The sequence below is a fragment of the Verticillium nonalfalfae genome (assembly GCF_003724135.2).
Source record: "Verticillium nonalfalfae strain VnAa140/NRRL 66861 chromosome Unknown scaffold_1, whole genome shotgun sequence".
Classification (NCBI taxonomy): Eukaryota; Fungi; Ascomycota; class Sordariomycetes; order Glomerellales; family Plectosphaerellaceae; genus Verticillium; species Verticillium nonalfalfae.
The window spans coordinates 598604-626056 of NW_021167226.1; the positions used below are offsets into that span (position 1 = coordinate 598604).

General features: G+C 53.6%; 9 protein-coding genes across 9 annotated transcripts; 5 read left to right on the top strand and 4 right to left on the bottom strand.

Annotated features, from left to right (window-relative positions):
- Positions 1–501: 501 nt before the first annotated feature.
- Positions 502–3704, top strand: ATP2A3 (Sarcoplasmic/endoplasmic reticulum calcium ATPase 3; the record flags this gene model as incomplete). Its single annotated transcript, XM_028634437.1, has 4 exons — positions 502–619; positions 713–870; positions 941–3564; positions 3614–3704. 4 exons carry the CDS (start codon positions 502–504, stop codon positions 3702–3704), a joined length of 2991 nt encoding a protein of 996 aa, XP_028499477.1.
- A 375-nt stretch (positions 3705–4079) lies between these two features.
- On the bottom strand, positions 4080–4887 carry PUP3 (proteasome core particle subunit beta 3; the record flags this gene model as incomplete). Its single annotated transcript, XM_028634438.1, has 3 exons — positions 4080–4223; positions 4298–4837; positions 4885–4887. The coding sequence occupies 3 exons, from the start codon at positions 4885–4887 to the stop codon at positions 4080–4082; spliced, it is 687 nt and encodes a 228-aa protein (XP_028499478.1).
- Positions 4888–5622: 735 nt separating this feature from the next.
- D7B24_000178 (uncharacterized protein) lies at positions 5623–7178 on the top strand (the record flags this gene model as incomplete). The annotated part of the gene is made up of 2 exons (XM_028634439.1): positions 5623–5759; positions 5807–7178. 2 exons carry the CDS (start codon positions 5623–5625, stop codon positions 7176–7178), a joined length of 1509 nt encoding a protein of 502 aa, XP_028499479.1.
- Positions 7179–7502: 324 nt separating this feature from the next.
- Positions 7503–8182, bottom strand: RPL36 (60S ribosomal protein L36; the record flags this gene model as incomplete). The annotated part of the gene is made up of 4 exons (XM_028634440.1): positions 7503–7583; positions 7639–7720; positions 7916–8016; positions 8126–8182. 4 exons carry the CDS (start codon positions 8180–8182, stop codon positions 7503–7505), a joined length of 321 nt encoding a protein of 106 aa, XP_028499480.1.
- A 4643-nt stretch (positions 8183–12825) lies between these two features.
- On the top strand, positions 12826–13424 carry D7B24_000180 (uncharacterized protein; the record flags this gene model as incomplete). Its single annotated transcript, XM_028634441.1, has 2 exons — positions 12826–13196; positions 13250–13424. The coding sequence occupies 2 exons, from the start codon at positions 12826–12828 to the stop codon at positions 13422–13424; spliced, it is 546 nt and encodes a 181-aa protein (XP_028499481.1).
- A 604-nt stretch (positions 13425–14028) lies between these two features.
- D7B24_000181 (uncharacterized protein) lies at positions 14029–15321 on the top strand (the record flags this gene model as incomplete). Its single annotated transcript, XM_028634442.1, has 1 exon — positions 14029–15321. The coding sequence occupies one exon, from the start codon at positions 14029–14031 to the stop codon at positions 15319–15321; it is 1293 nt and encodes a 430-aa protein (XP_028499482.1).
- A 2492-nt stretch (positions 15322–17813) lies between these two features.
- On the top strand, positions 17814–19197 carry D7B24_000182 (uncharacterized protein; the record flags this gene model as incomplete). Its single annotated transcript, XM_028634443.1, has 5 exons — positions 17814–17825; positions 18076–18083; positions 18187–18540; positions 18650–18737; positions 18811–19197. The coding sequence occupies 5 exons, from the start codon at positions 17814–17816 to the stop codon at positions 19195–19197; spliced, it is 849 nt and encodes a 282-aa protein (XP_028499483.1).
- Positions 19198–20192: 995 nt separating this feature from the next.
- Positions 20193–21164, bottom strand: D7B24_000183 (uncharacterized protein; the record flags this gene model as incomplete). Its single annotated transcript, XM_028634444.1, has 1 exon — positions 20193–21164. The coding sequence occupies one exon, from the start codon at positions 21162–21164 to the stop codon at positions 20193–20195; it is 972 nt and encodes a 323-aa protein (XP_028499484.1).
- An 817-nt stretch (positions 21165–21981) lies between these two features.
- On the bottom strand, positions 21982–26124 carry D7B24_000184 (uncharacterized protein; the record flags this gene model as incomplete). The annotated part of the gene is made up of 5 exons (XM_028634445.1): positions 21982–23200; positions 23252–23361; positions 23414–23523; positions 23576–24111; positions 24161–26124. The coding sequence occupies 5 exons, from the start codon at positions 26122–26124 to the stop codon at positions 21982–21984; spliced, it is 3939 nt and encodes a 1312-aa protein (XP_028499485.1).
- Between the last annotated feature and the right edge of the window lie 1329 nt (positions 26125–27453).

The window sequence follows — 27453 nt, forward strand, 5'->3', positions numbered from 1 at the left end:
CTGTTCCTTTCAATACGCCCATGGCGAAAAAGGGTCCTGTAACCGGTGCCAAACCAGTGAACGAACACGTATTCTGTAAGGCAAGGTACGGTACCACCCAAAAAAACCAGGACACTTCAGATCGCCGGCCCTGCGCTCGACTCTCTCGCCAGACTACATCCCCCTCCAACAGAACAGGACACCTTACGTAGTGGAGGTCAAGAACTGCGTGGAAACTCTTGGTGTTTCTTGTCGTTGCCCAGACCCATGGTCGTTGACCCGTCGTTGCCTCCTAGCCCCACTGCCTACGCAATAAGATGCCTTGTGTCTAAAGCCTCTTCAACTCTCGTCCCTACTTCACCTTTTTCCCAAGTCCCCGAATCAAGGCAACTGTTTCTCCCGAGCAACAACACCAGTCCTCCCACCGAGAGAACTTGAGCGCAAGCACGACCGCCATATCAATCCTTTGGAGAACCTCTTTCCCCGAACGCAGCCACTCTGCGCCCCGCGCGCGCCTTTGCGATGGAGGACGCCTTTGCGAAACCCGTCGATGAGGTCCTGGCTCACTTTGATGTCGACGTCAAGACCGGCCTCAAAGACGACCAGGTCGTTTCGCTGCGGTCTCAGCACGGCAGAAATGGTAAGTTTCTCCCCCGAGCACTCTTTCTTCACCTTGCGCGCCTCTGCCTGTCGAACTTTCTGCGAACCAAGCTGACGCAACCTCTCCTCGCAGTGATCCCCGAGGAACCCCCCACACCCATTTGGGAGCTCATTCTGGAGCAATTCAAGGACCAGCTCGTCATTATCCTCCTGGGCTCGGCTGCTGTTTCTTTCGTTCTTGCCCTTTTCGACGACGAGGAAGGCTGGAGCGCATTCGTCGACCCAGCAGTGGTACGTAATCCCCGGGCCGCGCCCCCCACCTACCAAGACTTTCCAACGCTAATCATGCCGGTATTCCCAGATCCTCACCATCCTGATCCTCAACGCCGTCGTTGGCGTTTCGCAGGAGAGCAGTGCCGAGAAGGCCATTGCCGCTCTTCAGGAATACTCGGCCAACGAGGCCAACGTTCTCCGCAATGGCCACGTCTCTCGTGTCAGGGCCGAGGAGCTCGTGCCCGGCGATATCATCACCGTCAACGTTGGCGATCGTGTCCCCGCTGATTGCAGGGTTGTCGCCATTGAGAGCAATGCTTTCGCCATGGACCAGGCCATCTTGACTGGCGAGAGCGAGAGCGTCGGCAAGGATCACACCGCCGTCGTCAATGATGAGAAGGCAGTGTTGCAGGACCAGGTCAACATACTCTTTTCTGGCACCACCGTCGTTGTGGGACGCGCCAAGGCCGTCGTCGTCTTGACCGGTACCGGCACCGCCATCGGTGATATCCATGAGAGTATCACTGCCCAAATCTCTGAACCTACCCCTCTGAAGCAGAAGCTCAACGATTTTGGCGACAGTCTGGCCAAGGTCATTACCGTCATCTGCATCCTCGTCTGGCTCATCAACATCCCTCACTTCAACGATCCCAGCCATGGAACCTGGACCAAGGGTGCTATCTACTACCTCAAGATTGCCGTGTCTCTCGGTGTCGCCGCCATCCCTGAGGGCCTGGCTGTCGTCATTACGACTTGTCTGGCTCTGGGCACTCGCAAGATGGCCGCCAAGAATGCCGTTGTCCGCAGCCTGCCTTCAGTCGAGACTCTCGGCAGCTGCAGCGTCATCTGCTCTGACAAGACCGGTACCCTGACAACGAACCAGATGAGCGTCAACAAGGTCGTCTACCTGAATGAGTCCGGAACAGACCTCATCGAGCTCGATGTCGAGGGTTCTACCTTTAGCCCCAAGGGTGCCATCACTTCCAACGGCCAGCTTGTCAAGGACCTTCCCCGCTCATCCCATACTGTCCGCCAGATCACTGAGGTGGCTGCTCTCTGCAACGATTCCAAGCTGGCTTACGACCCCAAGACTGACTCCTATTCCAACGTTGGTGAACCTACCGAAGGTGCTCTCCGCGTGCTTGTCGAGAAGCTTGGTCCCAGCGCCCCCGCTAGCTCAGCCCCTGATGCTTTCCTCCACCACGCCAGCGCCCACTACGAGAACCAGTACCGCCGCCTCGCCACGTATGAGTTCTCTCGTGACCGCAAGTCCATGTCAGTTGTTGTCCAGAACGGCAAGGAGCAGAAGCTTCTTGTTAAGGGCGCGCCCGAGTCTATCCTTGAACGTTGCTCCCACACGCTCCTCGGCGCCGATGGCAAGCGCCAGGCTCTAGACCGCAAGACGCAAGACCTCATCACCAAGGAAATCGTCGAGTATGGCAACCGGGGCATGCGTGTCATTGCTCTCGCCAGCATTGAGAACGTTGGCAACAACGCACTTCTGAAGAAAGCAAAGTCGACCGCCCAGTATGCTGAACTTGAGCAGAACATGACTTTTGTTGGTCTCGTCGGCATGCTGGACCCTCCTCGTGAGGAGGTGGCCACTTCGATCCGCAAGTGCAAGGAGGCTGGCATCCGCGTCATCGTTATCACTGGAGACAACCGCAACACCGCTGAGAGCATCTGCCGTCAAATCGGCGTCTTTGGCGAGAACGAAGACCTTACCGGCAAGTCTTTCACTGGCCGCGAGTTTGATAATCTGACCGCTCGCGAGGCCATTGAGGCTGCCCGCACCGCTTCTCTGTTCTCTCGCGTCGAGCCTAGCCACAAGTCCAAGCTCGTTGATCTTCTTCAGCAAGCCGGCGAAGTTGTTGCCATGACTGGTGACGGCGTCAACGATGCCCCTGCTCTGAAGAAGGCTGATATCGGTGTTGCCATGGGATCCGGCACTGATGTCGCCAAGCTCGCCGCTGACATGGTTCTCGCTGATGACAACTTTGCCACCATCGAGGTCGCCATTGAGGAGGGCCGTTCCATCTACAATAACACCCAGCAATTCATTCGGTACCTTATCTCATCCAACATTGGCGAGGTTGTCTCCATCTTCCTCACCGCTGCTCTCGGCATGCCCGAGGCTCTGATCCCCGTCCAGCTTCTCTGGGTCAACCTCGTCACTGATGGTCTCCCTGCCACCGCCCTTTCGTTCAACCCCCCCGATCACGACATCATGAAGCGCCAGCCTCGCAAGCGTGACGAACGCCTTATCGGCGGATGGCTGTTCTTCCGCTACATGGTAATCGGCACTTACGTTGGCCTGGCCACTGTTGCCGGCTACGCTTGGTGGTTCATGTACAACCCAGAGGGCCCGCAGATTACCTTTAACCAGCTCTCCAGCTTCCACCGCTGCTCGACGCAGTTCCCTGAGATTGGCTGCCAAATGTTCTCTAACGACATGGCCAAGTCAGCCTCTACCGTCTCCCTTTCCATCCTCGTCGTCATCGAAATGTTCAACGCCGTCAATGCGCTGTCCTCCAGCGAGTCCCTCCTCACCCTTCCTCTCTGGGAGAACATGATGCTCGTCTACGCCATTGCTTTGTCCATGGCTCTTCATTTCGCCCTGCTCTACACACCGGTTCTGCAGAGCCTATTCTCGATCTTGCCGTTGAACTGGATCGAGTGGAAGGCTGTCCTCTGGATCAGCGCTCCCGTCATGTGAGTTTTCCCGTTCTTGGCTAAATTGATCACTACTAACACAAGCCAGTCTTATCGACGAGGGTCTCAAATTGATTGAGAGGTCGTTCTTCATGCAGACCAAGACGGTCGAGGCTATCAAGGCAAAGAAGGCCCAATAAAAGACGAATGTAGAGGGTCGTTTCGGGCTAGATCGATAGAGAAGTGTACCATACTATAGAGTGAGATACATTGCTTGCCTCGAGCTCTCCGCCTGTAAAGACTTGATAGCCGTTTCAGACTGCCAAAAGTAGAAGAGAAAGTCGTTCAAAGTCCAAAAAAAATACAATGTCCTTCAGTTTCATTATCAGTCATGATTCAAATTTCAGTGACGTGTCGACCATGTCTATTGATCATTACGCCGGGTCTGTTGATACAAGATACACGCGCATGTGATGAAGCTGGGATCTCTGTCTGCCCATCCAGCATACCGATGTAACGTTCTGCCACGCTCTCCTGTTCTGCTCTGCCCCCGCCTGCTGCTTGTGCGGAGTACCTTAATCTTGCCTGCCCTTGAGCAGCCTCTTGGTAACCTTGTCCTTCTCAATAATGTAGACGTGCGCGCCCCAGCCGGACAGGGCGTCGCGATCGACGGCGTTGAGAAGGGACTGAGAGATGGTCTCGAAAAGCTCATCGGGGCCCTGGAAGTCACGCGAATTAATACCCCGACCGCCGCGGCAGTTGCTGCACCGCAACAAGGAGGAGAAAATCTCACCAGATCAGGCTCCCACAAGCTCTCGCACATGCCGAACAGCTGCTCGGACGCCGTGCCGGAGACGATAAAGTCCTTGGCAAAGTCGATGCAGCCGATCGAGTCGAAGCCGCAGATGAAGGGCTTCCCCGTCTTGGGGTCGAGGCCGGCGACGACGGGGGAGACAAAGTAGGGGCCGAAGCGGCGCTCGTAGAGGGACGAGGAGACGAGGTTCGCAAAGGTGCGGGGCGCGATGTTGCGCTCCTCGCGGAGACGGTACATGTTGGACTTGTAGCGGAAGAGGTCGCCGACGGTGGTGACATCCGTGGCAAGGCCCGTGAGGCCGAGGAAGACGTCGCCGTACTGGAAGATCTTTGGGAAGTTGTTGGACACGGTCAGGGCCTGGAGGCCGAGGCGCAGGTCGCAGGCTATCGCGACGCAGTCCTTGCCCACCATTGCCACGCAGGCGCCGCCGTCTGGGATGAGATTGTTAGGGGGAGGACTCGAGGGAGGAGAGATATGAACGGACTTATGGAGAAGGGGGAGCTCTGGGAGGGTGATTAGCTGGAGCCGTGGAGGGGGGATTGAGGGTGCTCGTTTGATGGACATACCATGTTGGCTCTGTGGTCAGGAGACCTCTGCAGCTGTTATCGGATCGGGAACGCTGTCGGGCAGCCTCGTGTCAGGATTCGATGGAAGGAACGTCGTGGAAATCGTCAAGTTGTGTGATGGTGCTGCTGTCGGGGAAGGTCGTCACGATGGATTCGATAGCTGCAGGGTGGGAAGGTCGGGGCAGGTCGAATGCCAGTTGCATCCATTAGCCAGCTGGAGAGCAAGGCAAACACGACATGGCGCGGCAGCGGTGGTCGATTTAGACCCATTTGTCTTCTTGTGGAGCTCTATCATTGGTGGGAGCTCCTCAACCAGGGACGCTGAGATAAGCCCCGTTCGCCTTACGCATCCCTCGATAACAAGATGCTGCCTACGTCTCCGCGCAATGTGGTAATATGCCCTCTCGCCGAGACCACGACTTTGGCCTGCGAGAAAGACTACGTGTCTTCGGCCTTTCGTGTGCATGCAAGCTTGTTGGTTTACCACCTGTATCTTACAAAATCGCAAGCCTGGGTGCCGAGCTTCGGTCCGGTTCCACCGAGTTCGACCCTCATCATCAAACGTACCACGTTCGCTGATGACCTATGCTACGCCCGCTACCCCACCAAGCACCACTTGACCCTACAGCGAAGCAACCAGCGACGACGGTCCAACTCCTGATTCCTAGCAGGGTGAATGTCAACACTAAGGTATTTGAGAAGAAAGACAACAATACAAAGAAAAAGTGGCATCAGATCATGGCGTCTTACGTTACCGTCATCGCCACTGACTTGCGCCGGACAACGGTCAAGGTCAACCCTGGAACATACATGACAGACGTTCTCCAAGAGGCTTGCAAGAAGCTCAACCTCAGCAGCGACAAATATCTCTTCAAGTATGTCCATCCTTGACAGCCCTCCAGCCCCGCGCTGACAAGTCAAGACATAAACAGAAGCAAGTCGATCTTTCGGTTCTTTGGCGCCAAGCAGGCCTCATCCCCGGCGCAAAGCTTGAGCTCGTCCAAAAGTCAAACACACCCTCCGCCGTATCCGTAGCCCTTCAGCTCCCCTCCCCCGAATCCAATGCGACTCCAAACGGACGTGTTGTCGACAAGTTCTCCAGCGAGTCCTCATTATGGAAAGTTCTGCGCCAATTCGAAACCCGGGTCTCGAGCCAGGGGAAGAACCTCAACCTGACGGCGCGGGGCGTGGCGCAGACAACGGCTGGTGGCCAGACTGGTAGCGGCCAGCTGTTCTACGAAACACCGGTCCTCAACATCATGGGCAGGGAGCTGGCCTCCTTTGCGGACTTTCAGAAAACCCTATCCCAGCTGGGATACAACTCGGGCAGCGTGTTGATACGCCTGTCGTTCAGAAAGACCGACAAAACGCTGTTCGAGTCCATGACGGAGATCAGTCAGTTCTTTGCGGACGTGGAGGCTGAAGAGAAAGAAGCCGCGACTGTGCCCGCAACTACGGCTACTGTCCCTGAGACGGTGGCGCAACCCGAGCCTGACAGCACAGCTGAGCAGTCAACGGAAGCGCAAGTTGCTTCGGTTCCTGAACCGGCTTCAGCTCAGCCCGAACAAACTCTTAGTGACGCCATGGATGTCGACCCTGCACCTATCGCCCTGCCTTCAGACCCGTTGCAGCCAGTAGGCGTCTTTCAAGCGCCCACAGGCACGACAATAGCTGCGGCAGCCATGCCCATGTCCGAGAGTGACTTCACGCCGTCCATTCAACAAGCGCAACTGCACCAGGCGCGACTCCTGCATAGCTCCCATAACAAACGCCTGCCATCGGACAAGGAGATCGAAGAGAAGGCGCAAGCCGAAGAGGCGAAACTAGCCTCTGTATCCTCCGTTCCTGTCAAGGTTCGTTTCCCCGACAACACATCAGCTCAATGGGTGTTTGGTCCTGAGGCGACCGGCGCTGTGCTTTACAAGGCGGTGCGGTCCGTCATGGCCAATGGCGGACAAAAGTTCCGGCTCGTGTTGCCGGGAGGCAAGGATGTCGTCAAGGATAGCCGAGGCCCCAACACTCTGCTGATCCACGACTACAAGATGACGCGCAGCGTGCTCGTCAACTTTGTGTGGGACGACAGCGTGCCGGGGGACGTGAGGAAACAGGCTTTCCTGAAGGGTAGCGTTGCACAACGCGCGACGGCAGTCAAGGTACCGGACTTGCCCAAGGAGCAGGAGGTGGACGACCGAGCTCCGGTTGTACCGAGCTCCAAACCAGAAGGCAGCGATCGGGGGGATGGAGGCGCAGGGAAGAAGCTACCCAAGTGGCTCAAGTTGCCTGGCAAGAAATAGACATCGCTAACACGGGACATCATGAGAAGGCACATAGAATGATCACCACAAGACACAAGCGATGCATATAAATGAAAGAGGAGAAAGTGAAGGCGCAAGCTGGAATTTCCTTGCTGAAATCGTTGGTATTGGTATTTCTCATGACCTGCTAGCCGCCACTCCGTGAAAGCCGCAGTAAACCGTTATATTTTCCTCAGAGGAAAATGCCATGAGGGGTCCTCTTTTTTCTTCTGTAGGACCGCCGCCATTTTGTCGCCCGCACGCCGAAACCCAGATGCCCCTATTCAACTTCCCAGATCAACCCACGTCGAGTCGTGAAAGCATTTAGTGGGCGGCACGGCGAGACTCAGCGATGACACGCTGGAGCTCGTCGACCTTGCTCTTGGCGCGGCCGAAGGTTCCGAGCTGGTTGTGGTGTTAGTATAGAGTGCAGAGCAGCCGTTGTGTCGTGGAGCCTTACCCTCTTCTTGGCGAGCTTACGGGCGCGCTTGTCCTTGCTGTTGCGAAGGAGTTCGATGACGCGGCGCTCGTAGGGGGCGAGGCTAGAGACCCGTTAGCATCTGAGCTTGATTCAATTTGCAGAGCGAGCGCGGGACGTTGGAGGTAGAGCCCAGTCGATCAGACAGCAGCCAGCGAGCAATGTTGGTTGACATCATTGCTCCCAGACCGCCGCCTCATCCCAAACCTCTGCCTCCGCCTCCCGCCTCTCCATCTCATAGTGTGTGGCTTGAACGTACCCAGACACCTCACGGACAACCTCGCGGACGAAGTTGGTGCGCTTGCTGATGCGGCCCTTCTGGGAAGAGATGCGGGGCTTAGCGACGCGAGGGGTGGTCTTCTGTTAGATTGAATGGCTGGTCAGCCTTACGTTGTCCATCGTCTGCAAATGCGAGCACAGTTGCTCAGGGAGTCGGATGCAGAGATCCTCCAGGAGGTGAGACACGTACGTGACCCTTGTTGAGGCCGACGGCAAGGCCGGTGCGGGTGGACTGTTCCTTCGCCATTGTTGTCGTCGGGTTGGGCGATGTTGTCGTCGGTTGTCGTTGGGCGATGGGGAGGAGAGGGAAAGTCAACTTCGGGGTCGCGGCGGGATAATCTGAAAATTGGCCAGCTGGGGGGTGGGGCCTGGACGAAAATTCGCAGTTTGTGCGGTCACGTGGGCATAGAGGGTAGCGATGATTTCTTGTGTGCGTTGTTATCGATAAGCCTATGCTTGTTCTGGGCTTAGCGAGTAGAACTTGGGGTCCACCTCGTTCAATCCACTTACACTGGAACTGCAGCCTCTGAAGTCGTTGCCCGGTGGCTTTGCCGTTTCCACCTCTTTATTGAATCATGATTGCTGTACGGCACACCATCCAGAACTCTGAACACGAACCCCAGTAATCACCGAAGCTGTGATAGATTTCTTTGTTTTGGCCGGAGGTGACACGACGTGACTAATTATTTCTGCAACTGGCCGAGCTTACTATTAGGTCCTGGTGCTTGGCAACAGTGCACTGGCAGTCGACCTTGGCCGGGTTTCCACAAAGGCATGATTTCTATCAGAAGCAAGTCCCAGGGTGTCATTCATTAAGCTGCACCGCACCGTCTTACGCGTCCTTAATAGGAGAACGACTATTTGCTCGGCCCTTATTAACTATTTATTCTGCCCGATAGGGGTAAAGCTATAATAGATAGGGGTTAAGCTACGAATATAGCGCTACTACTAAAATTAGCTATAGTAACTATATACCTATACTCGTCTCTTATACCTTTAAGTCTCTCGATGAATTCCGAGCTAAAGACTAGCTATAGCTAGCTAATAAAGTAACCTAAGTAGCCCCCTAAAGCTCTATAGCCCCCTAAGGCTCTATAGCTACCCTATCTATCTATTAAATTCTTAATACCCTTAAATATAATAATACTACTAAATATACCTATTCTAAGCCCTCTAGATATCGCTAATGCTTTATTTTATCGTTAAACGAAGCCTCTCTAATACCTCCTTTATTAATAGACTTACCGACTATTACTAAAGGTCCTATTATCTCCTTTACTATAGATATATACGAAGAGCTACTTAAAACCGTTTACGACTATTACGCTTACTAAAGATACGGATTAACTATAAAACGGATCCGGAAGAAGATTAACGGAATTAGGAACGGCCCGATAATATAGATAAAGCTCCTTTATAATCGAGGGAAAGCTAGACCCTCTATATCGAAAGGTCTCTAGTAGAAGCTTTCCTCTAAAATTAACTACCTATAATAAGGAGCTCTCGAGGAGGTAAGTAGCTAATAGAGATATATACCTATTTTATTAAATAACTATTATAATTACTCTATTATTATAGAGGTAAGAATTAAGGTATTACTTATAATTCGGAGGGTATTTTATAATCTTAATATTATAAGTCGTATTAATACTTTTATATTAATTAGTTAATTAATTAATAAATAAATTACTTAATAGATTATTAAAGAATATATAAATAAAGGCTAAAATATCCTCCTTTCTAATATAGATATAAAGAATTAGCGGAGTTAGCTAAAAAGGGCTTAATAAAGCTATTACTCTCCTATTTAACTCTTTATTAACGATCTCGAATAGAATAAAGACGTATATTATTATATTATATACTATAATCCTATTATATAAAAGATCGACTATATTTTCTAGATTTACTCTTAGTATAATTAATTATAAAAGTAAAACGCTAACCTCTTATTAATAGGTTCTATATATTAAGCGAATTATCTATACCCTAAAGCCTTATCTATAATCTATTAAGTAGCCTCCTTCTAATTAAAAACTATAAATAAATTACTATAAAATACCTCTCCTCTAAGTAAATAGGGTAATAGTAACTTATACTTAATTTAATTACTATTTTACGCTCTTTTTTAATAAGAGTATTAATATATATATATAAGTAATTACTTATATAAAGGAGGTAATAGATAAAGAGGATATTAAAGCCCTTAATATTATAATTACGGATTTCGATTAAAAGCTTAAAAATACTCTTAAAATCGTATTCCCTCGTCTCCTATAATAAATTTATATATAGTATATAAATAAGAACGTTCTCCTTTATATAAGAAGGAAGTAAAATAGCTACTTAGAGGGTAATATTATAATCGGAGGCCTTTATAATAGTTATATAAATAGCTATTCCTATTATTCCTATTTATAGGAGATATTAACTACGTTAACCTAATTAAGTAAATAATAATATAATAGAAAACTCTATAATTAGCGAAATCGTTAAAAATAGCTTAATAATAAGGGTATTTCTAGCTTTTAATTTAATACTTAATACTATAAATAATAGAAATAGCTTATAATACCTAAATTCTATATTCTTATTATTAAATCTATTATTAGATTACTCTCTTAATAGCTTTTTATTTACTTAGAAGTAATATATTAATATTAAAATCGAAAGAGTATTCTAGTTTATATAAGCCTTACTCTATTATAGGTTTAATCTTAAATAACTTAGTTTATTTACCTCCTTCCTTTTCTATACTCTTAATTAAAAAGCTAATATCTTAACTTTAAAGCTTATTTACTATCTAAATATTACTTAATTACTATTCTATTAGTAATTCTATAAGTTTTCTATTAAAAGATTCCGAAATTATAGCTTTAGATCTATATCTCTAATAAAAAGAGCTTATACTAAGCTTAAGAGCTACCTTCTAAGAAGTAAAAGCTAAATTAACCTCTATACCCTATAAAAGCGAATCTCCTAAATAATTAATAAGAAAAAAGAGTAATATAAGATTTTAATTTAATTATAAATATATTATTTTAATATTAAATTTTAATAAAAATAAATTATATAATAATTTATATTTCTTATATCCTTTAAAGCTTTTAAGAAGATATAGGATAAACTATAAATAGTTTTAAAAGCTAGGAATTCGGATTAACTATAATTCTAATTATTATTCTATTCTAATAGCTTTACTAAATAATAAAAGCTATTTTATTAATATATACTATATTCTTATCTATCTCTTAATTAACTATTAATTTCTAAGGATATTTTAATATATTAATAGCTTAATTAGAACGTTATTAATTTTACTATTTACCCTCCCTCCCTCCTTTAGCTTCTACCTATTAATTCTATTATAAATAGGCTATCCTCTAAACGGCTTACGAAGAAACTCTCGAACCGCCTCTAGATAAGGTCTTAAAGGGCGCTAAACGTATTAAATAAGAACGCCTATAACGCCTAAGAGAGGCTACTAATAATACCTCTATTATAGGATCCCTTAATACCTTAATTTCCCTCGCCTCTATTATATAAACTATTACTTCTAGCTAAGTACTATTAAAATAGGAGTAATTAGAACTATTATTATTATATTCTATATTAATCCTATTTTAGAAGCGTACTCTTACTATCTATCCGAGGAAGAAGAAGAAGATTAATAGCGATAAATAAATAGACTTTATCGTAGCGTAATTAGCTAACTTTATAAAAGCGTCTCGCTAATAAGAGGCTATATAACGTCTCTTAGCTAAGGAGTAGATATATAATACTTCTCTATAACTATAGCTACTATTAATAGCTACTATTATATAGCTATTATATAATATACCGTAGTTCTAGTAATAACTATAATAGTAGTTTTAAAGCGAATAGCCCGAGCTATTTACTCTAGGGGCTTCTAGAGACTATAGCTAGTAATAAAGAGGATTCTAAATAGCCTCTAATAGAGGCTAATTTAGTATTTACTATAGTTTTTTCGATATCCTAAATTATAATATAAAAAGATTAATATTAGTTACCTTAAGCTATTAAGGGCTATTAATAGCTATTCAGTAACTCGCTTACCTTACTATTCTATCGAGTAACTCGAAGGTATAAGAGACGAGTATAGGTATATAGTTACTATAGCTAATTTTAGTAATAGAGCTATATTTATGGCTTTACCCCTATCGGGCAGAGCAAATAGTCAACAAGGGCCGAGCAAATAGTCGTCCTCCCTTAACAGCCGCCCATGTTTATGACCCACTCGTTGATGTTCGCCGGGCCAACGGCTGCTGGAGCCCGTTTCCCTACTGTAGCCCAGCCCCTGAGCACTGCTTCCTTATCTGGCTGTTTGTCTCTCTTTTGGGTCTCCCCAACAGCGACATAACGACCAATCGGGCTGGTGTTGATGTTGTAACGGGAGACGCATACACGACGGGATCTACAGGTTTAGTGCGTGGCTGTTCTGAGCGACCCAGCTGTCTCGAAACGCGACACATCATAACCCACTCTTTTTGCTCCAGAGATCTCCAGGAGACCGCTGCTGAACTCATCATGGTGATAGGCCGTCGCTTTAGAAAGTGGCGCTGACAGGGCCTAGGTGGGCATTTCATGGGCTATTGCATCACAGATCTGCGCAATACCTTGCGGTAGGTTCTTCCCAACTGTCGGCCTCTGCAAGGGACGGCAGATGTCGCTGGTCCCTTAAAGAATCATTGTTTCCTTGCGGGCAAAAATGGCTGGTCTCTCCTTCCATGCCTGCTTAGGTACTCTGCACATCTAAAATCAATAGTTTTCGTTTCCATACACATCTATCTACCTAAGATAGGTACATCAGCATCTCACATCACTTGTGCACTCTATCCCTACCACTCAGCGGTAGCCAAATTCGACATCATGAACCAGTTTCTGTACCTCCTCCTAGCAGCGACACCTACCGCCAACGCCATGGCAGCCTACATGGCCTCCCTCCCGCAGGAGATAGCAGCTCTGGTGGCCACGGACGACTGCCAGCTACCCGACGAATTCAGCATCCAGAATTTTGTCGCCGGATCGGCTGACGGCGGCAAGACACTGGACTCGTTTGAGTTTGGCTTTCTGGACGACAGCACGACAGTAGACACATCCTGTCTCTTCAACTCCACATCCAAGGCCGTCAACAACGACGGGAGGACTCCAAGATACAGCTGCAACGACGCTCGTGTCAACTTCATCTGGCAAAATGGGTCCCTGACGCTGATCGAGGGCGTATGTGGTGGTGAAGATGGGTAAGATGAATCGACATGGCGATACTGTATGCAACAACTGACGTTCTTTTCAGTGCGGCTGACTATGAGGCATCCGGTACGGCACCCGTGGCTATTACTTGTACCGGCAGCAATGCTACAACCGCCAACAATACCACGGCTACCGGTGGAAGCAACTGCAAGGCCGATTTGGCGGACATCCAAGCCAAGTTCTTCAGCATCCAGCCTGTGGCACCCAAGTTTGAGTGAGTTTCTGGAAAGGCTGAGGGGGGACACAGGCTTAGACAATAGAATGAACAAGGAAGGCCGTGATGATTCTTGAATGATCAGGACGATTGGCGTATCACAAATCAATAGAACATATTATCACGTCCAGATCACACATGCTGTCCAAATCTGCCCGAGGTCGGGGAATAGATGAATGTGAAGCGGTAGTTAAGCGATCCGGGGGTGGGTCGATCCCCATCCGATGTAGCCACTCAGGCTGCACCTTCAGGGGGGGATATCTGCTCGGCAGGTGACTGACTGACTGGAGTGCCATATGACCTCACCGCATTAACAACTTGGGCACGATCAGTCTGGTGCACCAGACGTGGTCCGCGCTGTCTCAACCATCCGCCGTCCACTCGCGACGTTGGTTACGATCGCTGTCCCGAAACCATCCCAACCATGTGACCACGAAGGCATTGACGCAACCAACATTCCTCTCAAGACGATACTCTCTGTCGAACAATCAACTCTGAGCACCTGAAAGCGCTCCAGCGCCCCTTCTGCGCGAGGCAACGATGGTCTTTGCGCCACGACTTCCACAGCACATAATTGTCCAACTCAGCCTCTCAACCACTCAATCAACATGCGGTTCATCGCCTGTGGCCTTTCGGGCCTGGTGCGATTTGCATCCTTACTAGCCCTTGCTCTCAACGTCGGCGCAACTATCAATCAGCGACCGCTGGGCGGCGGATCAGACGACCACGGACGACAGCCCGTCTCTGTCGCTCTGTTCTCTTCCCTCGAGCGCATGTCCCGCTTGGTTGATATCGCCTATTGTGTCGGAACGACAGGCGTCTCCGAGCCCTTCTCCTGCGCCTCGCGCTGCATCGAGTTCCCAACCCTCGTCCTCGCGAAGACATGGAATACCGGCATTCTCATGAAAGATAGCTGCGGCTACATTGCGGTTGACCACGGTGTCCGCCGTCCCGATACTAAGGAGGATGAGCGCGATCTCCTGGGCGGCAAGGCAATCATCATCGCATTCCGAGGGACCTACAGCATCGCGAATACGGTCGTCGACCTGAGCACCGTGCCGCAGGAATACCTTCCCTACCCGTCCCCCGACAACGGCGGCGAAACCGCCAAGGCACCGAGCCACAAGTGCGACAACTGCACCGTGCACCAGGGCTTCCTCGAGTCCTGGCAGCAGGCCCGCAAGCTCGTCCTGCCCGAGATCGAGGCGCTGAAGGCGCAGTTCCCAGACTACCCCGTCCACCTCGTCGGCCACAGCCTCGGCGGCGCCGTCGCCATGCTGGCGGCGCTCGAGCTGCGCGTGTCCCTCGGCTGGGACGACCTCCTCGTGACGACCTTTGGCGAGCCCAAGGTCGGCAACCAGCCGCTGTGTGACTACGTCGATGCCGTCTTTGCGCTCGACGCCGAGGCCGCCGGCGCCGCGGACCCAGAGAAGCGCGTGTACCGCCGCGTGACGCACGCCGATGATCCCGTCCCGCTGCTGCCGCTGACGGAGTGGGGGTACCGCTCGCACGGCGGTGAGTTCTTCATCACGAAGCCGGACCTGTCGCCGTCGGTCGAGGATGTCGTCGTCTGCCGCGGTGCCAGCGACGATCAGTGCATCGCGCAGGGCGACGTCGAGGTCGAAGAAGTGGAGGCGGTGGCCGACGAGGTTGTGCAGGAGGCGGGGGAGGAGGGGCTCGCCGGGCCCGTCGAGGGGACGGCGCCCCAGGAGCGCAGGTGGGTCAAGAGATTCCCGAGCGTGCCGGCGCGCTTCAAGCTGTGGCAGCTGTTCTTCGCGCACCGGGACTACTTTTGGCGCATCGGCCTCTGCGTGCCCGGCGGGGACCCTGCGAATTGGGGCCGGGAGAAGTATCCCGACGGCCAGGGGGATGATGACGATGCGCGGCTGGAGGAGCTTTAGAGGATTGATCAGCGGGCGAAGCGACACGTTGAGCTGTAAACAGGATGAGTGGCCGAAGCGAACATATGGGAAAGGGCGCACAATTGCACTGGTGGGTTAGAGCGATTATGGGTAACGAGACTGCTGCCTGGCCCCTTTGTATTACTTTAAACCAGTCTGAATGTAGTATGATTATGCTTTCTAAAACTGCTCCCTGCATAATGGCCTCTTCGCTGCTGATACACATCTTGTTCACAGGGTGACATGACGTTGCTTCGACAGTCGGGCGACGTCGGGCTGGAGCAACCAGATACTGCGGATCGCTGACGCTGACGCCTCAAGATCAGTCCTTTTGCCGCCTAGATTGACTACAGGAGCCTAGACAGGTCCCATCTCCAAGGTTTCCGAAATAGGTGCCAATGTGCCTCGGCTGCTCCACAGGTCTATACTGTATAACAGCATGAACAGCTGCGTGGGCCAGTGCAGGACCCCACGCATAAAATAAAATAAGAATAAAAATGAAAAACAGACTCGAAAACACACAGCAACTTCGGGCTCGGGATCGTGGCAGTGTGACCTGTCGCTGGAATGACACGGTCCCATGCGTTCGGCCAGCAAGCCAGCAGCAAAATGTGCCCAGCAGATGATCAGCCCAAGTGGAGTGAGTCTCCACAAAGTTCTATGAGGGCGAGGGACGAGGGGAGAGCTGGGTCGTGAGCAAGCAAATGGCTTACCTCAGCCTGTCTTTCCCACCTGGCGCCCACTGATAACACGCTCCAGAATGTGTTTCAGACCCATTTTGGCGTGGCCTCAACGGTTAGCGCCGGCCGCGAATGATGGGCGCAGGGCGTTGGTCATAGATCTATGAGAGACGAGGGCAACTATCACATGGGCCATGTTTGTTGTTTTGTCTAGTGGCAGGATGCTGACGAGGTGGGGAGGGCGAGAGTGGCTGTTGATTTGTCCAAGGGTTGGAAAGGGGCCAAAACAAACAAGAGGTAGGTAGGTAGGCACGCTTGACAGATAGTGATGAGCAGCTCAAACTGGCGCCGCTCACTACAAGGTCACGCCCGCCCTGCCCTGCCCCCTCCCCCGTGGTGAGGTGGAAAGTGGAGATCCGGCCGGCCCACGGCAGAGAGAGGTAGGCAGACAGGCGTGGGCTGGCCACCGGTACGTACCCAGATTGCATCGTCCGCCGCCCGCCGCCCGTCGCCAACCAGCCAGCCATCAAGCAAGCTGGAGGAGTGGGCGGGCTATGCACTAGTGTCGGGGGCCACGGTTGAGCTTGGGCTCCCACTTCTATTTTTTGTCAATGGTGGTCGGTGAATGGGCAGACCAGCCAGCATGGCGACATGAGGATGCCCCAACCTGCAATCTCGGCATCTGAAATCTCGTGGCAGGCGGCAGAGTGAGGCGGTAGACGAGGGGGTTCTTGATAGCGGCGGGAGCAAGCAGAAGTGGTGGGTTGGACGAGATGATCCAGATGGGGAGGGGGAGAGGCAGAACAAGAACAGGTCGGGACTCGATGCCCCTCCCTCGTGATTGATGAGGTGCCAGCGAGCCGGCGAGCAGCCAGTCATCAGGCGGCAAAGGCAGATGAGTTGTTCAACAGGAGACGAACTGGGGCCCCAGGAGGCGAGGCATTGCTGGCTCGGCCCCTCCAAGGAAAAAAGCCCATGTCGAAAAAGAATCCCACCGTACCTACCTACCTACCTCAGGTACCTACCTAGGTGCGTGACCGGGGCTGCTGGTACTGTCCCAAGTGTCCACAGACGCGGCCATGGCCCCGTCCCTGCACATGTCCATCCGCTGATGCCCGAACCGCCAGCCGCGAGGGGCCAGAGCCAGGAGCCAGGAGCTAGTAGCCAACAGCCAGCATGTCGAGGGCAGGACACAGCGGCCCCCGCTTCTCCCCTCGCCCAAGCAAAGAGGAGAGCAGGAGCAATGAGCCAGCCCGATAAGTGTTTACCAGGCCGGGTAAGGTACCTAGGCAGCTACCTACCTACCTTAGGTACCTGCCTAGGTAGCGCGGGAAGGAAGCCAGCCACAGCTCCCCCCCTCTTATCCTGCTCAAGAGAGGTACCTCTCTACCTGAGTTCTGGCCTCGCCTTCGTGACTTCCCACCAGTTGCCCTCGCCCCCCGGAAGCCCAAGCAGCCTACCCCCCCCCCCCTCGTCCCCTCCCACGACGCTTCAAACCCTGAAAGTCTCCCGCTCCGGACCCTCAACTCACCCTCGCCTTACGCACCTCACCCTGTCCACCCACCCTGCCTGGTCATTCAGTCCTGGCTGCGTCTCTGACCTGCCTGCACCTGCACCACTACCTACCTCCCTTACCTGCACTTTTCCCTCACCTCCATCTCCACACCACACCACCAACTCTCCCGCCTGTTTTCTTGTGAAAACAACAACCCACTACGATCCTCACATCCGTGCATCCCATCCCCATCCACATTACGCGCTTTCCTCTTCTCCAAACGAACCCCCTCAACTACAATCCCCAAGCAAGTCATCATGTCCGGCGATGTAAGTACCTCCCCTATTTCTCCCTCCTACTGAGCCTGCCTGGCTGGCAGTCACATTCCCCGTTCACCCCTCCTTATCACGGCCTTGCCGTGTGAGCCTCGTCGGCACCAGGCGCGGGCGCACACCTCGCCCAGTCGAAATCGCCTCGCCCTGCCGTCGACCTCGTACCTTGAGCTGCCCTCTTTTGCACCATAATATCGTCTTTCTCCTCTACAACGAAGACCATCTGCTAACCGGCCTTCTCTGACAGCGTGAGAGGTTTGTTGCGAACCGCATCCCTCCCCTGAACTCCCATGTCCTTTGCCTACCCCCTCCCCCCGCTCAATCCGCCATGCTGACTGAATCCCCGCCCTGATAACAGCAAGACTTTCCTTGCTCGCCTCTGCGAGCAGGCCGAGCGTTACGATGAGATGGTCGGCTACATGAAGGAGGTTGCCAAGCTTGGCGGTGAGCTCACTGTTGACGAGCGCAACCTTCTCAGCGTCGCCTACAAGAACGTCGTCGGTACCCGCCGTGCCTCGTGGCGCATCATCTCCTCCATCGAGCAGAAGGAGGAGTCCAAGGGCTCTGACAAGCACGTCGGCACCATCCGCGACTACCGCAACAAGATCGAGACCGAGCTCGAGCAGGTCTGCCAGGATGTCCTCGACGTTCTCGACGAGAGCCTCATCCCCAACGCCCAGACTGGCGAGTCCAAGGTCTTCTACCACAAGATGTACGTTGCACACCACCCCGCCTTACTCCTCGGCGGGATTTCTGGTCGTAATGCCCGACCGCCTTTTCCCGCTCCAGCCTTGCTGACCATGTCTGTCCTCCGTCAATAGGAAGGGTGACTACCACCGCTACCTCGCCGAGTTCGCCTCTGGCGACAAGCGTAAGGGTGCCGCCACTGCCGCCCACGAGGCCTACAAGGTGAGCAATGCCCAATCCCGAGCCGTGCGACGTTGGCTCTTCGTCTTCTCTTGCTAACCCCAAACGTCCACAGTCCGCCACCGACGTCGCCCAGACTGAGCTGACCCCTACCCACCCCATCCGTCTCGGCCTTGCCCTGAACTTCTCCGTCTTCTACTACGAGATCCTCAACTCGCCCGACCGTGCTTGCCACCTCGCCAAGCAGGCCTTCGACGACGCCATTGCTGAGCTTGACTCGCTGTCCGAGGAGTCCTACCGTGACAGCACCCTCATCATGCAGCTTCTCCGCGACAACCTCACCCTCTGGACATCCTCCGACTCTGGCGAGGCCGAGGGCGCCCCCACCGGCCAGGCCGACGCTGTCGAGGAGAAGAAGGAGGAGCCCAAGGCCGATGCCGCCGCCCCTGCCCCCGCTGCCGAGGAGCCCAAGGCTGAGGAGCCTGCTCCCGCTGCCCCCTAAGTTTTGCTCTCTCGATACCACTTCTCTCGTCTTGGCTCAACCATCCCCAAGGTGAAATGATGACTCCGGTGGTCTACTGGGCTCCGCACGATGCCACAGAAGAAGGCGCCGAGCGGATCCTGGCAGAAGGCTAGCTGGTGATACATGCGATTCGTCTTTGGTGCTCTCGGCAGGGGGCATGGAGTGATAGGTGTTTCCGGACACGGCGGGGACTTGGGAGATGCGCTTGGCCGCATGGGTTTTGGTATGGGACCTCGCGGGGTTCTGGGACGTGGGAGGGGGGCATGGGACATCACTCTGGGGAGACCTCACCTGCCCTTTGGCCAGGCGTCGTTGATCCAGCAGAAAGATGACCCACGCTGCCCATTGCGTTTTTATCACATTCCCCCGCTCGCCTCGATATTTCCCCCTTTCCTTCCCAGCCCGAATAATCCACACTTGATTTCCCCTCAGCCCCCTTTTGCCCTGAGTGTCCTAGATTACGGCTCTCTCTTGATTTCTCGTTTCGGTTTTCCTACAGTGGTCCTCCAGTTGTCGCTCGGTCTCGCGAGGAGAGGAACGTGTTGCTCCATCCCCACCCCCACCCCCCAAATGCCCGTGTCCATTACGTCTCAAAGACAAAGAAAAAAACACAAAGTTCATTCATGTTGGGTTATTGGTGACGGTGATTACAATGTCATGTGTGGATGATGGGTAGATGCGACCAGGGCGGATGGCAGACGGGCACGTGATGTGTGGCTTGATGCGTGAATTGGCTGCGAGACGGAAATGCACGACTAATGATGAGTACAAGTATCCTTGGTCGTTGCAGTGCAAGGAAATATGAAGAATGGCTTCCTTGCAACAGTAGGGACATTCCCGGAAGGATGATAGAGTAGTTTTATATCTCATGAATCATTATCGTATCATGCCTTGGTCTACCGCCTTTATGAAGTAACACTTCATGTCTAGGTTCTCTTTGAGCCCTTACTGCAATGCTCGGTTGGACAAAACTACTACACCCCCTGCCGCTCCGCCCTCTCCTTCCTCTCAAGTAGCTCCCTCGCCCTCGACAGCCGAGCATCCCCCTCTCGCGCCCGCTTCACTTTTAACCCTTCCAGCCCGGCATCGTCAGGATTAGAGCCCGTCGATGCGCTGGAGGGATTATACTCGGCCCCGACACGCCCCGCCGGCGCGCTGACGGCCGCGACAGCCGCCGCCGTGACGCGCGGCGTCTTCCTCCTCTCGGCCGACGGCGTGCCGCCCCTGCTCGCGTTCGCGGCGGCCGTCCTGGCGGGCGTCCGCTCGAAGCTCCACTTGCGCAGCCTCATCTTTCGAAACAGCGACGACGACGAGACTTGCTGCTTCAAAGGCGCGCCGTCGTCCCGCCCGCTCTGCCGCTTGGGGACGTCCTCGTCGTCGTCGTCTTCCGTGTCCGGGCCGTGGGGGCTACCCGGCTTGGCTGCATCTGGACCCCCTCGTCTGGACGAGCCGCTGCCGGCGCCGGGCTTGGCGGCCGCGCGCTTCTTCGCGGGCGTCAGGCAGAGCGAGGCGATGCGGGAGAGGGCGGCGCCGACGGACGAGGAGGCGGCGCCGGCCGAGGCGTGCGGCGCCGGCTGCTGCTGCTCGTGCTGCTGCTCTTCCGGGGTGGGATCTGGCGTGGCCGGGGCGGCGGCGCCGAGGCGGGCGCAGCGGGGGCATGAGTCCGGGCGCCAGTCGTCGTCCGGTGGCGGGGGCGGCGGGTGCCGGCGGTAGGTCCAGGTGCCGTGCCAGAAGTTGGTGTGGGCGGCGAGAAAGGTCGAGGTCGGGTGCGGGAGCGGCGTCGGGGGGTCGGTGCAGGTGCAGGTTGCGGCGAGGAGGTTCGTCGTGCGCCAGGTGTTGATGCGCTCGAGCGTTGCTGCGGCCAGGGGCGTGTAGAGGGGGGGCTGTCTTTTCGGCGTGGGCGTCGACGGCTCCATTGTTGTCTGTGAGGAGGATGTGTCGTCCATGGCGGCCAGACGATGTATGTGTGTATGGGCGAGAGAGAGTGAGAGTGAGGGAGGGAGGGATGGGAGACAGATTGAATGGCGACGAATGCGTGAGAAAGAGGAAGACAGGGAGAGCGCGAGAGATGAGGTTGAGGTGAACAAGCGACGGCGACAGCGGCGGTAGCGCGTGGTGTCTGGGTGAGGTTGAGGAAATCAGAGTCCACTCCCAAAGTCTAAAAGCAAGTCGGTCGCCAGGACCAGACAACGCGAGGCCCTCTTTTGGGTTTGATCCCTTCCTCACACGCGAGGGGGAGCTAGCATGATATGCGCCCTGGACGCCCTCTCGAGAAAGAAACGACGCTGTCAAAGCTTGCGGGCGACTCAGCTCTCGTGCCCGAAAAAGAACAAGTGCGTGTCGCCTGTGCTGCTTTGGAATGATGAGACTGATAGCGCCATCCGATCCAGCTGTTTGGAGGAATGGCAAAAACTAAGTTTCGGAAGAGCCTAAGTGTGGCACCTAAAAGGCGAGCGAGACCTTTCATCACACGCGTCCGCGTCGCACTTGGTTGGGCTGTTCAAGTCGCTGGCGTCTCCGAGTCATGAGGATTGAGGGTCGAAATCGTCGAGGCACGCGAAAACTAGTATAGTATTTGCATCCATCACTTCGTAAAGTCTTTGACCCGCTTGACCGTTGCAAGAACCCCCCCCCCCCCCCCCGGCCCCAATGCCACACCAGACCACCAGGTTGCTCGTGGGAACACCCTTCTCAAAAATAAAAAACAATATCGCCACCCTGTCTTTTGTTCACGTCTTCTGTTCGTTCCGACTGTCCAGCTATCTACCGTCTGTGGCTGCTGGGCGTCAACGTCTCCCAGCTCCCCGCACCACGCGGTTCGTCATCGCCCAGGGCATCCAGCAAGTCAACCGGTGCCTTCTTCTGTATCTTCGTCGGCACTTGTGGTTTAGGCTTGGGCCGGTTCTCGCCTGCTCGCATCCCTGGCAAGGCCATCGCCCCGGCCATCGGCTGTTTCCTCAGCACGCCGCTGGCAGGCGACGTCGGCCCGCCGTGGCCGTTCTGCGCGACAGGCCCCGTCGCTGCCCGCATAGGAAGCTTTGGTTTCTCATCGCTCAGAATACCATGCCCATTCTTCGTAGATGACGGGCTTGCCGTCGGCGACGTTGAGCTCAGGTGTAATGGCTTTCTTGCCACGGGTGGTGCTGCCTTTCCACGTGACTGTTGCGAGAGCTGAGAGAGGTCCGAAAGAGCCGATGACGGTCGCGGCGGTGGCGGAGGCACAGCCTGCGTTTTGTGTAAAGCCGCCATGGAGGCCGACTGGTTCGAGCTGCCCGTAGGGCCAGCTGTCTGGCGCCTCGGAGGCGGAGGAGGGGGTGGTGTCTCGGCTCTCTGCATCGAGTTTGAGCTACCATCGACCCACGTACTGGTTCGTGGCGGCGGAGCTGGGAGAGTGGAAGGGTCAAATGGTGGCGGAAGCGCCCTGCGCGCCGAGGGCGCCGTTGATGTCAAGAGGTCGGCCGGAGTGTTCACATGCTCGTAGGGTGACGTTGACAGGTTCGTCGAGAAGGACGAAACGCGCGATCTTGATACCGTTACCCAGTCAGGTTCCGTCGTCACGCCGAACGGATTGGCCGGTCTGTTGGGGTTCAAAACCATGCTCTGCCCGTCTGCACCCGGAGGTGGCGGCTTCACGCCTGCCCTCGCCGGTTGCTTGTTGTCGAGCCACCACTTTTGCCGGTCGGAGCTGGCAGGTGGTAGTCCGGGTTCGATGGCGTCGTATCCAATAAGGTCTTCGTCGTCCTCGTCCTCAGTATCAAGACTGGTCGAAGGGTCCCCAACTTCCTGCTTCCGACGCAAATATAACTCTTGGCTGATCTGCTCGCGGTGAGACTCGTCGACAATGTTGACAGTGCATTGGAACGTTGCATAGACTGGCCGATGGTCTGAAAACCTCAGCGGTGCTGAGTTGTAGCACAGCTGGCGCAGGTTCTGCCCCTTTCGGAGAATACGGTCCGTCCAGGCCGGAATTCTTGCCTTTTCCCTACGCACAGTGAGCGAATGCTTCATACCCCGGTTTCATGTGGCCACTTACGAAGTATCGTAGTCGTCCGTCCCGAGATCGAACTTGTAGGTGGGCAGAAACGTGATGCGCGCCTCCGAATAGAACGGAAAGGATAGACCAGCTACCATTTGTAGATTCAGCTGGAAAATATGAGTAAACTGTGGTAATGAACTCTGAGCGGTGCAGACATACCTGGTCGTTCTCGTACAGCGTAGCCAGGTCCTTCTTCTTGACGAGAGACCGGGCAGCATCAGGACCCAGACCGATGCGGTAATTGAAATCACCAAGCCATATGACCGTGTCTGTGTGGCTGTCAGCAACACGTTGCGTGTAGTGGCATACCGCGTGACTGACCATGATCATCAATGCCGCGGTTGCGCTGAAACCTCAGACCGTCATGGATAGTCGCGTAATCGCGGTTGCGTTCGTCATAATTAGAAAACCCGGCTGCTAGGTGAGCCGTGACAAAGCAAATGGGGGTGCTGGCGTAGTCGAACCGAATGGCGACCGCGCCCTTGTTGCCGGCCATGCCAGACATTCCCGTCTTCTTCACACTACCTTCGACATTCTTAATGCTGCTGAGCGAGGATGCCTTGACGAAAATGCACAACGCGGCACCGACAAGCTGTCCGCTCCGAAGCAACACGTAACGCTCGCCACCGGCTTTTTCAAAGTGGCTGTTGAGTGTCCGCTTCACGGCCTTCTCCCACAATCGTTTCCGTGTGGGATCGCTGTTCATGATCTGCTGGGGGCTCAAATCGACAATTTCTTGGAAGCCAACGGCTACAATCTCGGGCTGGATTGGGCCCAGCTCTTTGGGGCAAAGCCAAGACGATAGATCGTGGTCGATGCCTTGGGTCCGCCCATTGAGATTGAAAGTGCCAACCCACCTGACTTGTGTGTCAGTATCAGAACCTGGGCATGATGCATCGAACTCACATGTTGATATCCTGTGTTGAGGAGAACTCTGCGCTCCTCTTGCTCATCTCGGCTGCGACAAAGTCACTGATCGGATCGTAAATGTGCATTGGCGTCTGGCCCACAAGCCGGCCGAGCAGACGATCGATGGTCGTTTGCTTTGCGGCGTCAGTAAAGTTGTTGTGGTAAAGCCTCTGCATCGATTTGCGCATATCAGCAACGGCGCCTGCCAGGGACATTTTGCCAGTGCGGGTATATGATGACTTGAGGGCACCGGTGCCTGCATAAATCTTCGACAAGGCATCGCCATTGTCCGCCCAGAGGGTTGAATGTCTCATCCAGAAATCGGACGTCGCGTACTCTCCTCTTTGGCCCAGGAACGACTCCATGGCCATGGAGGAGATCAGTGTCTGGATCAGGTTGGTTCTGTCGAGGCAGTCTAGACAGTTGGTGCGGAAAACACCTTCTTGCTGGAGCAATACGACCATGCGAGGGGCTCCGTTGACCGTTGTCAAGCTGCGATTGTCATCGGCCACATCGTCGGTCTCCTCGGCGAGATAATAGGCAAAGCCCTCGGTCGAGTTCTCAATATATCTTCTGATGTTCCTAGCCGACTCGTAGCCAGCAGCACCTCTCGTCTCCGCATGAAAGTCATAGTGCGTCTCCCTCAACAAGGCGTGATCTTGAGACTGATTCTGGCCGACCTGGCTCAACGGGGAATGGCGCACACCGTTGTGGTAGAGCTTGCTGAGCTGGGCTTCCCCGGGCTTCTCCTCGCTGAGCAGGTTGACTACGTGAACGGCACCGTAAGCATGCTCGAGGTCTTGGAAATGTTTGTTGAAGGCAGGTTGCGTGCCCTCTGGCGACCTGGTAATGCTGATGTTCTGCTTTCCTGGTAGAAGATCTGCCGCCTGCTCCCAAAACAGGGGCACAGACCCTCGAACCTGGCTGAACGAGAAGAGAGTCCCTCTAGGGCTCCAGTAGGTCGTTTCCGTTTCTACAAAATTGGCTACGTTGCCGTCATCGTCGATGCCGCGGGAGTTGAACCTCGTGCCAGCCCTTCGACACGAGAGTCGCGATATGACTGTCAGATACGAAGGGAGGCCTGTACTCGTTGTTTTCAGAGGAGCACTGATCTGCGGGATGGCGATGGTACGGCAGAAACCCCTGATGGCGGACGTGAGGATCCTCGATGCGTCAAGGGCCTCTCTCTCGTGGGGAATGAGACGTGATCTGAATTGGACCAGGGGGCTAATCATGAAGGAGTTCCAGAGGAACGAGTCGTCAAAGTTGTCAATGTCGAAGGCGGCCGAGTTCACGGACCGATCTTGCAGCCTGTTGGTGACATCAAAGTCGGTGCTGTAGTAGAATGAGCCATTGCTCAGTAGTTTCCTGAGGTCATGGCAAGGATGTTCGACCGTAATCTCTCGGCGACTCAGGTTCTGACCATAGCCGGCTGGTCCGTACACGGATGAGGCATCGGACAGGTCGGGGTCCAGATTGTCAATGGACACGACATCGTCCCAGCGGTCGCTGTTGAGGCAGAAGAAGGCAACGCTGGAGATTTTCTCGACCGTCTCGCCAGGCCGGATGGTCGCAACCCGTGTGGCGTGCGTGACGACAGACAAGAAGACATCTCCATCAACCGCAATCAAGCCCAGTGTCCCAAATATCGGCCGCGGTATCAGACTGCGATAGTCGGAAAGCGTGTGCTTCGACAGTGGCGTGAATTCGGCCATGCATTTGGACACGGGGGTCTCTGTGCCTGAAGTTCGGGATCGATGAGGCTGCACTTGAGGAAGATGGTGGCTGCTGCCATTGCCTTGGCTGGTGAGATCGTGGCTGGATGTATGACTGAAGATGAGGGCGTGGGAGTTGGATACAATGGCGACGGATCGATGCGGGTAGTCGCGTATGTAGAGCTGGCTCGACTTCTCTGGCGAAGGGACTTCTACTCCCCACGAGCCTCCGCCTCCGTGTTCCATCCTGAAAAGGCCAGCTGTCGCGAGATTGGTGGTAGGGTCAGAGTGACGAGGTGGACATGTCGGAGCAGGAATTGATCAAGAGGGGGCAGTTGTCGTTGCGCGGGTAGGCGGGTTTCCGACCAGCGGCTTCGGTTCGTGGGTACGATTCGATGAAAGTCGCAGTGATCGGTCGAGGTCAAAGAGCTCCAGGGTCGTGCATTCAAAAGCATAAGTCTATTGTCGCCATGCTGACGAGGAAAGAGAACATTGACATGAATTTGGTTCGGACAGGCTACGAAGGCAGGCCTGGAGGCTGACTACCAGGGAGCTTCCAGCTGTAGGTACCTCGAGGTATGACGTTGGGGGGCCATTTCGCCCGGGCTCGCTGGGCTGCCCATGAGTGGGTGGGGGGGGGCCTGTACCACGATGACCTGCCAGGCCAGTAGTGGGTGCCCCAGACAACTGGCACAACATTCACACCTGGGGAATACATTCTCAAGATGGCCTGAGTGGTGATCTGAGTGTGATACTGAAACCAGTAGATGCAATTGCCATTGCTTTCACTTGGAGAAATCATTTTGGCACGGCCAACGTGTAGCACCCCAGCCACTTTGCCAGCTGTCAAAAACGGACATGTCTGCAGCCTGGAAACCTTCGACTGGTTGGTACGAGAACCTTCAGCGTGGTAACGATGAAATCCTCGCAAAGTCAAGTAGCGATACAAAGAAGCACGATAGGCAACGTCAGCGAGGCACTCGTCATCTGAACCCGTCCGACGCAAGTGCGCGCGTCTACGAGGTTGCGGGCATTTTTTTTTCTCTCTATTAGAACAGTCGGACACGACTGCATCGTTCCACATCCGTTGACCAAGTACCTGCAACAGTTGGGAAGAGATGTGCGTTGTGTTGAAAAATGAGAGTGTGAAGAACCGTCTAGCAATCTGGGGTTTGGGAAGAAGGCTCATGCGGGAGCAGAAGAAAAGGTGGCTTCAGATTTCGAATTGAGATCATGCTACCCATTGGGTAGCGTTCATCCTCTTCCTATCATGTTGATTTAATGAATATCATCACGAGCCTGGTACGAAAGAAGAAGAGACACCACGAGATTTTTTTTCGACGTCGAGGATATCTCCAGTTTGCTGACATAACAGTGTTCTGGGGCCCACTCCTTGTGAACCAATAAGGGTCGTCGCGTCATGGTCTCAGTACCTAGGTACGCTGAGTTAATACGAGGCCTGGCCTGGCCGCCCCACTCAAAAGTTTGACCCCCTTGTCAATCTCAGTGGTCGTTCCGCCAGCAGAAGCTCCGACGCGCGCGCTGCAACCAACTAAGGATTATCCCCAGCCTTCT